At 39.9% G+C, this 14,276-nt stretch overlaps 1 protein-coding gene across 4 annotated transcripts in view; it reads right to left on the reverse strand.

Moving 5' to 3' along the window:
- Positions 1–14,276, reverse strand: part of TP53BP1 (tumor protein p53 binding protein 1) — a 117,920-nt gene that overhangs the window by 26,389 nt on the left and 77,255 nt on the right. For all 4 annotated transcript variants that reach the window (XM_025390759.1, XM_025390758.1, XM_025390757.1 and 1 more), the window contains 3 exons: positions 12,003–12,060; positions 9,067–9,159; positions 2,685–3,168 (listed from right to left, as the gene is read on the reverse strand). In XM_025390759.1, the coding sequence (XP_025246544.1) occupies positions 2,685–3,168; positions 9,067–9,159; positions 12,003–12,060 (635 nt within the window). The remainder of the gene's footprint in view (positions 1–2,684; positions 3,169–9,066; positions 9,160–12,002; positions 12,061–14,276) is intronic.

Below are 14,276 nucleotides of genomic sequence, written 5' to 3' on the forward strand. Positions count from 1 at the left end.
ATTATACATACAAATGCAATAATGGTAATTCTGCATTTTTTTCCTGACATGTGGTAGTAATTTACCAAAAGCTTTCAGTAATTTATCGGAATAATCCCCACTCCAGTTTCAACCTGGAAACTGGCAGAGGTGAAATATTTGCTAAAATGGAAATATGTAAATTATGTGAATAGTTATAAGTAATATCAAAGGCATGGAATGCTACTCATCAAATTATTCAAAATAGTTCTACATACACAACTCTGTCTAATGAATGGTTACAGCACAGGTCAGTCCCACCTCAATCATCAGGGTACCCACGCATGGGAACTGTGACAGCCTGAACTTCCTGCCTGCACACACAATCAGACTATTCCCCACTACAGAGAAAGTCTAAAAGGTTTTAGGGCTTTACATATTCCTGAAACGCAGCCAAGATGCTTCCCTGTATTCTTCCAATTACAACAGCCATATGAATGATCACTGCAAGACAGACATTTAAGTGTGTCTGAAAGAATAAGGAGAAAAGGTAAAGGGGGCATGTAAAAAGAAAGCTATGCTTATTCTCTTCAAATACTTTTCTGAAAAGAGGTGTCTGTAAAATAAAAAAAAATTGATGATCTTACCACCATTAAGGGAAGGAAACAAAATGAAAATAAAACCACACTTTCCCTTCCACCTGGTTCCATGTCCTTTTTGACATATAAATGAAAATTTCAGGAGTGTCAAAGTAGGCTGCCTATGCTTTTCCACTAGCACTAGCCTATGTCCTATCTACAATGAAGGGGATTTTTAAAAAGCACTGACACTTGGAAAACTTGCATATCGCCTTTCTCATTTGCTAACCTCTCTTCAAAAGATGGCACACCAATTTCAATTTCTGTTATTCTATACACCATCTATATATTTTTAGTATGGTAAAATCTGCATAACATAAAATTTAGCACTGTCTTGAACACAATGCTCATATGCCATATGTACCATAGGTGTTCAATAAATAAGAACTGTATATTATGTTCACAAAACAAACAACTTGGACAATTGGAATGAGAGGCACATCAATAACGAAGATTTCCTAAGTAGATCCCAAATGAAGATAATCTACCACAGCAACTGAAAAGACAGTTTGACCACTACAATATCTCTGATTATCTGAGGGAGATATGTGCCAAGACCCCCAGTGGATGCCTGAAACTGCAGATAATATCAAACCCTATACACTACGTTTCTTCCTATACATACAGACCCATAATATTTATAAAACAGGCACAGAAAGAGATTAATAACTAATAATAAGATAAACCATAACAATATACTGTTCACAATTTCATGGACAGATTTGTTCTTACCATAGATTTTAGTAACTTCAGCATATGATTTTTTTTTTCTTTCCTTATTAAGACCTTTTACCTTTTCACTTAGAGGAAGCACTTTATGACTTCTCTGGCATATTCAGATTGTCGGCATCACTACTCTCAAACTTTGGGGTGAGAGTAAAACAAGGGTTACTTGAGCACAAGCAATGCAATACCATGACAGCTGATCTGATAACCACGACAGCTACTAAGTCATTAACAGGCAGGGAGCATATATAGCACATGGATACGCTAGAAAAAGGGAGGATTCATATCCTAGCCAGGACTAAGAGGGGCAGCACTTGACTTTATCACGTTACTCAGAACAGCACACAATTTGAACCTTATTATTTCTAGAATTTTCCATTTAATATTTTTGGAGTGCAGCTGACCATGGACAACTAAAACCACCAAGAAAAAGAAACCACTGATAAGCGGAGACTACTGTTTACTAGTAACTTCCGAACTTTCTCTGCCATGGATCCCACTCTGCCACTCAATGAAATGTTGTGAACTTCTATGTATTTGTTAACACATACATTTCTACAACTTCTTTTTATCTACTCAATTTTTTTTTTTAAGAGACAAGGTCTCACTATGTTGCCCAGTCTAGTCTCAAACTCCTGGGCTCAAGTAATCATCCCACCTGGGCCTCCAAAAGTGCTGGGATTTCAGGCATGTGCCACCATGCACAGCCACCTACTTAATTTTTACTAGTACCAATACTTCCCCACTCTATTCCCTGGAACTTGGTATTCCTCCAGCCTCACTTTCATCAGCCCCAATCCTTTTCCTCACATTAGCTTCTAGTTTAGCTTCTCTTCTGCAGTTCCCAGTCACCTGGGGACTTTTCCCCATCTCTCTCTATTCCTGTTACCATTCTTTCTGTTTCATATACTAAAATACACTATTCTTCATGCTGCTTCTTTCCCCTTTACCTTCTACTCTCTGAATTACTGAGAACCATGATGAAATAGACTTAAGGGAGAAAAAATTAGATCTGATGGTTAGAAGGGAAGATAAAAAATTATGGAGAAGGAAATGAGTGAATGTAGAAGAGTATTACAGGAATAAACCCAGGCTGAATCTCTGGCTTTCTCCTCCAGTAAAGACCTACCTAAAAAACTGTAGCAATACTACATTTTCCCTAAAAGACTATCTAATGACTATAGCTACCCACAATTTCACTACCATATCTATATCTTGGAAAAGTTGTTTTTGTCTTTTAATCACTGTTCTGTCCAAAACGTTCAAGAATTGTCATTAAGTAGACATGCCACAACTTAAATTCTCTGAGAATCCTGAAAGTCAAAAACAGGGCCTCTGATGTACCCTAGTATGTTCTCTCACCTGGCTATGGAGCGACTCTGTATCATCCCCAGAAGCACTGACTGGTTTCTCACCACTCCCCCTCTCAGTCTGAACTGTGGCATCTTGCTTTCCACAATTCTGGTCCACTGTACTGGTCCCCTGCTCACACACATGCTTTATAGTCTGGGTTGCTGCTGAAACAGTCTCTGGGACCCTCAGGGAACACTCCATGGTTTGGATTCCTATGTTATTTTGGCTGGGCCTTTCAATCAAGGCCTTACTAGGATTTTCCTGATTAGTATTCCGTCCTTCTTTCTGGTCTTCTAGCACATCTGTCACCATTGCCTCTCCTTGAGGACTGGATGGCCCTTGTATGACCATCTTCTGGGAAGCAGGAGAAACAGGGTCCTTGACAGGACTAATGGGCTTCATAGGCTGTTGACTCTGCCTGATTGTATGGTCACCCTCCAATTTTTCTTTCTCCTCTTCTCCTTGAGAACTTGGAAAGTGGAGCAAGTTCCCCCTGAAAATGCAACATATAAAGAAGCCATGTCAATTAAGCAAGTGTATGTGTGAATGTGTGTGTGTGTGCGCGTGTGTGTGTAGTGGCAAGGGGGGAGCCATATTTTGACAATTTGAGAAATATAAGGAAGGGAGAAATTCAGGTAGTCAAGCATTATCACCTTTGGAGGCCTCTCATTATAATTTCACTCCTGTAAAAAAAATAACGGTAGATTGGAATAATTCCACCATGATGATAAAAGAGTCATAAAATTTCTTCCCATCACTAGCTATGAACTCTGAAACTTGATGCAGGAAAATGAAGTAAACAAAAAGATGTAAACCCATTACTGAAGTCATAGACAATGAAGGGCAACTTAGAGATCTATTTTGAAAAAAGATCAATTAGGTCAAGATGTCTTATCTGGCCTTATGAATGGTTCTAACATTCCTTAACTGACTCCTAACATTCTAGATACTGTTTATCCCCCCGACCAATATTTTTAGGACAGAAAATCTGATTTATAAAGGATAAAGCTGTAGGTAGATTCTAGTTTTGTCAGCTATACTGATATATCTACAACTAAACATTTCAGAATGAATTGTTTCTCAAAGACAGTTCTCAAGATATAGCCAATTACTTTTCATAAGTCATCCCATTTGGGTATCAGTGATTTGTTCCTTTATTCCACAAGCATTTGCTGAATGTGTCCTACAAACCACATACCATGATTTCTGAAGTGACTAGGAGCTTTCTTAAATATCCCTAACAGGCCAGGTGTGGTGGCTTACACCTGTAATCCCAGCACTTTGGGAGGCCAAGGTGGGTGGATCATGAGGTCAGGAGATCAAGATCATCCTGGCTAACACAGTGAAACCAAGTCTCTACCGAAAATACAAAAAATTAGCCGGGCGTGGTGGTGGGCGCCTGTAGTCCCAGCTACTCGGGAGGCTGAGGCAGAAGAATGGCGTGAACCCGCGAGGCGGAGCTTGCAGTGAGCCGAGATCGCGCCACTGCACTCCAGTCTGAGCGACAGAGCGAGACTCCGTCTCAAAAAAAAAAAAAAATCCCTAACAATTCTCCAGAACAAAAACATCCAGGCTAACTCCAAGTCAACAGAAATTTGACGTTCATGTCTTATCCATTTTTATATTTAAAACACCTAACTCACAGCTTAACGTAAAATAGATGCTTAATACATGTACTTTGAACAGAAGACTGAATGTTCTCTGAATCAATTAATTGTAAAATCTACTCAGATTAAATCAACATAACGCAGTTTTAGGCTCCATTACATGTACAACAGCCAGAATAAAGATAAAAGGAATCCATTCTGAACTGACCAAGCTAAGACCACATCTGGAATATCTGTTTCGGTTCTGGGCATGACAGTTTACAAAGCATAAACTGTAGATAAACCCAGAAGGTAACACGAAGGATGATAAGGGGCCTAGAAACCATGTCATATGTTGATTTAAGTATGTGGCCAGAAAAAGAGTTGGGGCTGTCTCCTATTTGACAGAAGCTCTTATCCTTAGGATCTCAGCTTTCCTAGGTAGATACAGTAAAGGAAGCAGGAAGTGCTCTTCAGGGATTGCTCTGCTCTAGATATTGAAGGAAAAGGAAAAAAGTTTCTGAGGTTTCTATACTGTTTATCTCAGCCTACCAGAACAGGAGCTCAAAGAGGGATTTGGAATAGAGTTCTAGCCAAGAAGAGCTTAGTATGTATACATTTGGTCGTTACAGTTTGTGTCCTATCCCTCAGGAACCTCAACTGAAAACATGACCACCAGGAGACACCTACCATGAGTAGCACTTACCTTTTATGAGGTTTATAAATGTTCATATATGTAAGATATTGAGCACAGCAGATAATCAATATTAGATGTTTAAGACAATGCAATTAAAGAGACTTAGTTCACCTTCAGTATCAACTAAATATTCATATTTAAATCTTTAAGACATCTAACATACCAATGGCTGAGCAAGGAGGAAAGGATTCAAAAGCCAGAAGAGCCAGGACTCGATTTTAGGAATTCAATTATTGTTGTTTCCTATCCTAAACAAGCTTATAAATTTTATCTCATGCTACAGACTAAATGTCTATGTCCTCTTCACCCCAAGACTCATATATTAAATCCTAACCCCCAAGGTGATGGTATTAAGAGGAAGAGCCCTCATGAAGTGTCAGTGCCCTTATAAAACAGACCTCAGAGAGCTCTCTTGCCCCCAGCTGCCATGTGAGAACAGCTGTCTATGAACCAGGAAGCAGGCCCTCACCAGACACCAAATCTGCCACTGATTTGATCTAGAACTTCTCAGCCTCCAGAAATGAGAGAAATAAATTCTTTTGTTTATAAGCTACCTAGCCTATGGCAGCTTGTTGTAGCAGCCCAAAGAGACTAAGATACCTCAGAAGCCATTTATTCAGGTTAGAATATCTGAATGGAATTTTACTTCTACAGCAATTCAATAAATTATAAGAAGTGCCATACCTCTGTCCCTCTCCATTAGTTCCAGCTATGCAATTCTACTCTGGTCACTATATACCAGACTTAGAAACTGATGCTAAGAAAGTAAATTTTAGGCTGGGCACAGTGGCTCACGCTAGTAATCCCAGCACTTTGGGAAGCCAAGACAGGTGGATCACCTGAGGTGAGGAGTTCGAGACCTGCCTGGCCAACATGGCAAAACCCCATCTCTACTAAAAATACAAAAAAATTAGCCAGGCATGGTGGCGTACACCTGTAGTCCCAGCTACTTGGGAGGCTGAGGCAGGGGAATCCCTTGAACCTGGGAGGTGGAGGTCGCAGTGAGCCAAGATCACCCAACTACACTTCCAGCCTGGATGACAGACCAAGACTCCATCTCAAAAAAAAAAAAAAAAAAAAAAAATTAATCCAAATTGAAATAGGAAAGAATACATCTCCATATTTAACAAATGTCTAACTATTCTATTCTGAGTGTAGCTATGTTTATGAGGCATCTGGAATCAAATACAGCTAGATCCCCAGGTCTCTGCTCCACCAAGGTTAAACAGTATCACCAACATCTTGGCACCTCTATTTTAAAATGCCTTAATAAAAAAGCAAGGCAATTCAATGACATCAATAAATTCAGTAATAGCTGGGTCATTACTACACCACTTTTAAAATCACATGATTTCAGATCATCTGATTCCCAAGAATATCAACAAGCTCACACTTATTCAGAATGCCCATTTAAAGCATTGACATATTTATTTTAAATATTTCTTTCAATAATGAACATAGAAATTTAGAAATTATGCTACCTATTACTTTTTTTTTTTTTTTTTTGAGACAGAGTCTTGCTCTGTCACCCAGGCTGTAGTGCAGTGGCACCATCTTGGCTCACTGCAACCCCCACCTCCAGGGTTCAAGTGATTCTCATGCCTCAGCCTCCAGAGTAGCTGGGACTACAAGTATGGACCACCCCACCTAGCTAATTTTTGTATTTTCAGGAGAGACGGGTTTTTACCATGTTGGCCAGGCTGGTCACTAACTCCTGGCCTCAAGTGATCACCCCTCCTCATCCTCCCAAAGTGCTGGGATTACAGGCGTGAGCCACCCCATCCAGTCTTTTTTTTTTTTTTTTTTAAAGACAGAGTCTGGCTTTGTCACCCAGGCTGGAGTGCAGTAGCACACTCTTGGCTCACTATAACCTCCTAGGCTCAAGCCATCCTCCCACCTCAGCATCCCAAGTAGCTGGGACTACAGGGATGCACCACCAAACCTGGCTAATTTTGTACTTTTGTAGAGACGAAGTTTCACCATGATGCCCAGGCTGGTCTCCAACTCCGGAGCTCAGGACATCCACCCATCTTGGTCTATCAAAGTGCCACCGTGCCTGGCTAAATCATGCTACTTATATCACTATTAGTGATATACCTACTGACAAAATATTATCACATTGTCTAATTAGAAAATCACTGAATTTTAGAGGTGAAAGATACTCATTTCATAATGAAAATACAGGTTCTTTTCCATTGCCATTACTTATTTCTCTACACTAAATATAAGAATCATATATTCCATACAAGATACTCTTTTTTTTTTTTTTTTAAAGACACGGTCTCACTCTGTTCCCCAGGCTAACGTGCAGTGGTGAGACCACAGCTCACTGCAGCCTTGACCTCCCAGGTTCAACCGATCATCCCACTTCAGTCTTCCAAGTAGCTGGGACCACAAGCGCATGCCACCACATCCAGCTTTTTTTTTTCTTTTTTTTCTTGGTACAAACAGGGTCTCACTATGTCACCCAGGCTCATCTCGAACTCCTGGCCTCAAGTAATCCTCATGCTTTGACCTCCAAGTGCTGGGATTACAGGGGTGAGCCATCGTGGCTGGCCGCCTCCTTAATTATTTATATAGAGAAAAAGGGCCTGTAACTCAAAACTTTTTTCCTGCCTCAGAACTGTTCTAAGAGATTATGGAGTAAATAAATTTTGGGGCTAAGCACAGTGGCTCGTATCTGTAATTCTAGCACATTGGGAAGACGAGGCAGGAGGATCACTTGAGCCCAGGAGTTTGAGACCAGCCTGGGCAACATACTGAGACCTTGTCTCTACAAAAAGTTAAAAAAAAAAAAAAATTAGCCAGACACAGCAGCACATGCCTGCAGTCCTAGCTACTCAGGGGGTTGAGCCAGGAGGATTGCTTGAGCAAAATCGCTTGCACAAAAATTAGTTTGAGGCTGCTGTGAGCTACTACTGCACCACTGCACTTCAGTCTGGGTGACACAGTGAGATCCTGTCTCTAAAAAGAAAATTACGGAAAAATTAATTCCATCAAGTCTGAAAAACTTTAAATTTGGGATGTTAAACATCTCATATTTTGCTCTGTGGGAAACTAAGGAGAAATAAAAAGTCTGTTAAAAGTAAACATGATTTCCAAAATAAGAAAAACTAATCTAAGAAATGCAGAATTACATAAATTATTTTCATAGGTAGGGCACGGTGGCTTACACTTGTATTCCTAACACTTTTGGATGCCAAGGTGGGAGGACTGCTTGATCCCAGGAGTTTGAAACCAGACTGGACAACATAGTGAGAAGCCATCTCTACAAAGAATAGAAAAATTAGCCTGTATGGTGGCATATGCTTGTGGTCCTAGCTAGTTGGGAGGCTGAAGCCCAGGAGGTAAAGGCTTCAGTGAGCCATGTTCACGCCACTTCACTCCAGCCTGGTGACAGAATGAGACCCTATCTCAAAATAAATAAATACATTTATGAAGACAGTAATTTCAAATTGATACAACTGGCAGATAAAGACAAAAATGTGTATCTATAAAATATTTAACAAAATTTCTCATGATAGCTCATGAATCCATCCAGAATACATCATAGTCCCACAAGGTATTTAAAAAAAAGGTAAGCTAAGCTCACAAAATAGTAGCAGTACATCTTAGTCTGTTTTCTGCTGCTATAACAGAATTCCCACTAGACTGGGAAATTTATAAAGAAAAGAGATTTACAGGATTTGGCTCATGGTTCTGAATGCTGAAAAGTCCAAGGACATGGCACCAGCATCTAGATGGCCAGCTGGTGAGGGCCTTCTAGCTGCATCATACTACGATGGAAGGCATCACATGGTAAGGGTGCATGCAAGGTGGAAAGAGGGCCAAACAGACCCTTCAGTCTTTTATAATTAACCCATGCTCACCGTAACAGCCTTGATGCATTCATATGGGCAGTGCCCCCATGGCCTAACCTCTTTTTAGTGTGCGTGTGGTCAACTTCTGTAGCTTTATACCACTAATTACCTCTCAACACTGTTGCACTGGGGGTTAAGCTTCCAACACATGCCACATTCAAACCATAGCACAGTACATATTAGGATTTGGGCACCAACCATTTTGTGAACCAACGGAGCCCAAAAGATTCTATAAAAATAATGCTTACCTGATGGGTGCAGTGGGGGGATCCTCACTTCCAGCCTCATTCTCTTGCCTGACTTCACAGATACAGCTAAACACAGACATGGTCTTCTGGGGACTAAGACAATATATTAAAGCAATATATTGTTAGTTTTGAAAAGAAAAGTACTTTTGGAGAGTATCCTTTTATGCACAGAGGAAATAAAATGCTTTCTCTGCATATCAAACTCCAAATCACCTTACACCAAAATGCAAATTCTCCATATTTGTTTTGAATTAGCATAATTTAAAATTCTCAAGGAAGATTTACTGGAAATAAGGCGGAGAACTGTATTAAATACCATAAAGATGCAATCAGCAAAATCCAGAATGTAGAAAACTATACAACAATCTGTACCTTCAACAAATAATTTGCAAGCAAGAGGCAAAAAAAAAAAAAGACTGGAGGGGTACTCTATATTTTAAAAGACTTAAAGAGACACAATCAAATGCAATATGTGGACCTTATTCAGATCTTGAGTCAAACTGTAAAACACCATTTATGAGACAATCAGAGAAATCTGAACATTGAATATTTTATTATATTAAGGAACCACTGTCAATTTTTTAAAGTATGATAATAGTAATACGGTTAAGTTTAAAATAAGAATCCTTATCTTTTGGAGACAGCACTGAAGTATTTCAGATAAAATTATATAATGCTGAAATTATCTTCAAAATAATTCAGTAGGGAGGGGGGTGCTGGAAATATAAATGAATCAAGACTGGCCATAAGAAATTTTTGCAACTGGATGATGAATATACACAGCAGTCCATTATACTACTCTCTCTACTTTCATATATGCTTGAAACCTTCTATAGTAAAATAGAGAAAAAGAAATAAAATGAGAAATAAGGTGACAGCAAGTAATCTGAACAGAGTACAGTTACTAACAACACTTAAAAGCTTCACGTAGGCTGGGCACGGGGGCTTATACCTGTAATCCTACCACTTGGGGAGGCTGAGCCAGGCGGATCACTTGAGCTTCAGGAGTTAGAGACTAGCCTGGGCAACATGACGAAACCCCATCTCTATTAAAAATACAAAAATTAGCCAGGCTTGGTGGCAGATGCCTGTAGTCCCAGCTCCTTATGGGGTTGAGGCAGGAGACTGCTCGAGCCTGGGGGGTCAACGCTGCAGTGAACTGTGATCGCACCACTGCACTGCAGCCTGGTTGACAAAGTGAGACCCTGTCTCAAACAAACAAACAAAAAAGCTCCACCTAAATGCAGATGAACCAAGGACCACTTCCAATATTGTGACAGAGCTTACTTTAGATTATCTGTTAGAGTGAACCCAATGGCAAACAAGTCAAAATCTTTTTAAATTCAGATTCTTACCTAGAAAATTTTCTTCACAACAATATCAAAAAATTCATCTCATTCTAAGATCCACCATTCCAACCCTCTGCTCAAAGTTTTTCCTTATTTTCTCTTCTCTACTTTCTACCCTGAGGGTTCTAGAAGCTTTAGCAACATACTCTGTTCCCTCTGAATATGCATATGTACAGACTAATAACAACTTATTCCTGGCCAAAAATTCTGTTAAAGCCAAATGGACCAGATACACACTCCACTTTCTTCAGCTTCTAAGACTGCATATCATTAAAGGATTTTCAAATGAAAAAGGACTCTAAGATACTTATCTTTCAGATTAAATATACAATAGCCTAGAGAGGAACTAATCTCCCTAAGACATAGCTAAGAACAGATCAAAAGACTTTGAAAAAGGTCAGAAACTCACAAGTGAGGAGTCACATTTAGTCCACAGGCCTCTTTTATTTGATATTTTATTTTTTAAAAATCCAGATTTCTTTTTAAAAACAAAGATGTGGCAACAATAAGTTTGCAGTCTCTCATGACAACTACTGGCTGGAGTTCAGTGGGGCACACCCTTTCACATGGACCATACATTCAGTTTGCCATCGTCCTCAACACTCTGTCTTGTACCTAGCCACTTTAGTCATTTACAGTACCCGCCTAGCCTCTAATTGAAGAATTCTTGGTGGGGCATGGTGGCTCACATCTGTAATCCTAGCACTTTGGGAAGTCAAGGCAGGCAGATCACTTGAGCCCAGGAGTTCAACACCAGCCTGGGCAACATAGTGAAATTCCCATCTCTACAAAAAATACAAAAATTAGCCAGATGAGGTGGTACATGCCTGTAGCCCCAGCTACTCAGGTGGCTGAGGCAGGAGGATCGCTGGAGCTCAGGATGTTGAGGTCGCAGTGAGCCATGACCACACCACTGTCCTCTAGCCTTGGCAACACAGCAAGATTCTGTCTCAAAAAAGAAAATAAAAAAAGAATTCTTGCCTATATTTCACCAACTGCTGTTAGTGTTTTCATGCTTGATGACATGCCAGACACAAATGAAACAATTGTACCCTCACAGCCACCAGATGGCAAAGCTTACCAACCAAAACCTCAGTATGGGGTCATACTCGTCCTCAAAGCATTACAACATTCATGACAAAGCAAAAATAACCGCTCAACATAGTAGTTAATTTGGCAGGCAGAAGAGAAAATGACCTGAGGCTGCAGCTGAGTATGCGATTACAGAAGGAACAAGATCTGTAGCTATCTCGTTAATCCTTCTTTTTCTCATCAATTGGAACAACAATCCTGAGATTGTGGAGACTATTGTCTCAGCAACAGAAAAAAGTGGGGAGAGGAACTCTCACATCAACAAAAGAAAAGACATTTCAATTATCTTAGTTCTAGGTGTAGAAAAAAGCTTCACTGTACTTAAAAAAGTATTAATTAAAAAGTCTATGATCCCTTCAAAACACTGCTAAATCCTTTATGGAAGAGGCTCATTTTAACTTTCTTATTTTAACTTTTTCCCTTTGTTGATAAACCATCTACCCTCATTACCAGTAGCTGCGTATTAAACTCTAAATAGCATCCAGCTTTGGTTACCTGGCAACAGACTCAGCAACAGCAGTAGATCCATTTTTTCTTTCACCAGTTGCAGGCTCTGAATAAAAAAAAAAAACCAAGGAGAGAAAGGAAAGAGAAACAGAATTTAGTTAGTATCACACCTAAAACCTTCACTCTGCTCTACTAGTATTTGCAACAAATAACAAAAATAAAAATAAGTAAAACTAGTAAGTGTAAACAAACAAACATTTCTTGTAATGTTGTTTATTTATTTTTTTGAGACAGTCTCGCTCTATCGCCCAAGCTGGAGTGCAGTGGCATGATCTCAGTTCACTGCAACCTCCGCCTCCCAGGTTCAAGCAGTTCTCGTGCCTCAGCCTCCCGAGTAGCTGGGACTACAGGCATGTGTCACCATGTCCAGCTAATTTTTTGTATTTTTTAGCAAAGACAGAGTTTTGCCATGTTTCCCAGGCTGGTCTCGAACTCCTGAAATCAAGTGATCTGCCAGATTCCTTGTTTTTTGCTTGTTTTAAGACGGAGTGTCACTCTGTCACCCAGGCTGCAGTGCAGGCCAGATTTCTTGTAATTTAATGGTATAAGTTTTTCTCACTTCCACCAATCACTTTTCTTTCAAACTTCCTATAAAAGAGTAATAAGTTTGGCAAGAAATACAATATAATAAATAACTTTTTTTTTTCTTTCTTTCTTTTTTTTTTTTTGGAGACAGGGTCTCACTCTGTTGCCCAAGCTAGAGTGCAGTGGTATAATCTTGACTTGCTGCAACCTGTGTCTCCTGGGTTCAAGCGATTCTCGTGCCTCACCCTCCCGAGTAACTGGGATCACAGGCATGCACCACCATACCCAGTTAATTTTTGTATTTTTAGTAGAGATAGGGTTTCACCATGTTGACCAGGCTGGTCTCAAACTTCCAACCTCAGGTGATCCACCTGCCTCAGGTTCCCAAAGTGCTGGGATTACACATATGAGCTACCACACCCAGCCCTTAGCAGTAACATTCTTTTTTTTTTTTTTTTTTTTTTTTTTTGAGACACAGTCTCACTCTGTCTCTCAGGCTAGAGTGCAGTGGCATGATCTTGGCTCACTGCAACCTCCGCCTCTCAGGTTCAAGAGATTCTGCTGCCTTAGCCTCCCAAGTAGCTGGGATTGATTACAGGTGCCCACCACCATGCCCGGCTAATTTTTATATTTTTAGTAGAGATGGGGTTTCACCATCTTGACCAGGCTGGTCTCAAACTCCTGACCTCATGTGATCCACCTGCCTTGGCCTCCCAAAGTGCTGGGATTACAGGCATGAGCCACCGCGCCTGGCCAGCAGTAACATTCTTAAATGAAAATTAAACTTCTGAATCCCAATTCATCTCTGCCCATATAAGAAGTTAAAAAATTATGTAATAATATAAAATTAAAAACCAAAAAAATCTTTTTTAATTTATATATTAAAAACAAATTAAAAATGAAAGAACTTAATAAACTATGTAGAAAACATTTTAGGTTGATGAACTAATTTTAAATCGTTTTTAGAGCACCCACAAATAGAAGGTACCCAAGTTCTTCCCAAAGTGCTTTAGGACAGAAACTTGAAAAATAAAGGGTGGCCAGGCACCGTGGCTCATGCATGTAATCCCAATACTTTGAGAGGCCAAGGCAGAAGGATTGCTTGAGCCCAGGAGTTCAACACCAGGCTGGCTCACATGGCAAAATTCCACCTCTATAATAAACACAAAAATTAACCAGACATGGGTGGTGGCGTGCTTGTAGTCCCAGCTACTCAGGGGGCTAAGGTGGGAGGGTCGCTTGAGCCTGGGAGATGGAGGTTGCAGTGAGCCGAGGTCACCCCACTGCACTCCAGCCTGAGTGACAAAGAGAAGCCCTGTCTCAGAAAAAAAAAAAAAAAAAAAAAGAAACAAAAAGGACATTTTCAAGAATATATAGCAACAAATTAAAGGTTATACTGAAAAGAATCCCATATTCTTACAACAATGTCACTAATTTCAAGGGATTAAAATATGTTCATTTAAAATTTATACCAGCCTTAGAGAAAACAACCCTTAAATGTTTTTAACATATTTACAAAATATTCATGACCCAACATAATCTAAACAGTCATCGGGGAGGCAGCTGAAGTTCAGTTAGAGCCCTAGCTCTAAAACAGAAATCTGGCTCACACCCAGGCTACTGCACTTAATAGTCCAACCTAGGAGTAAACTACTTTGTCATTTTCAGTCTCAGTTTCCTCCTCTATAAGACAAAAACACAACAAATCTCAAAAGTTTGTTGTGAGGATGAAATGAT

Source organism: Theropithecus gelada, chromosome 7a, assembly GCF_003255815.1.
Source record: "Theropithecus gelada isolate Dixy chromosome 7a, Tgel_1.0, whole genome shotgun sequence".
In the NCBI taxonomy this organism is placed as follows: Eukaryota; Metazoa; Chordata; class Mammalia; order Primates; family Cercopithecidae; genus Theropithecus; species Theropithecus gelada.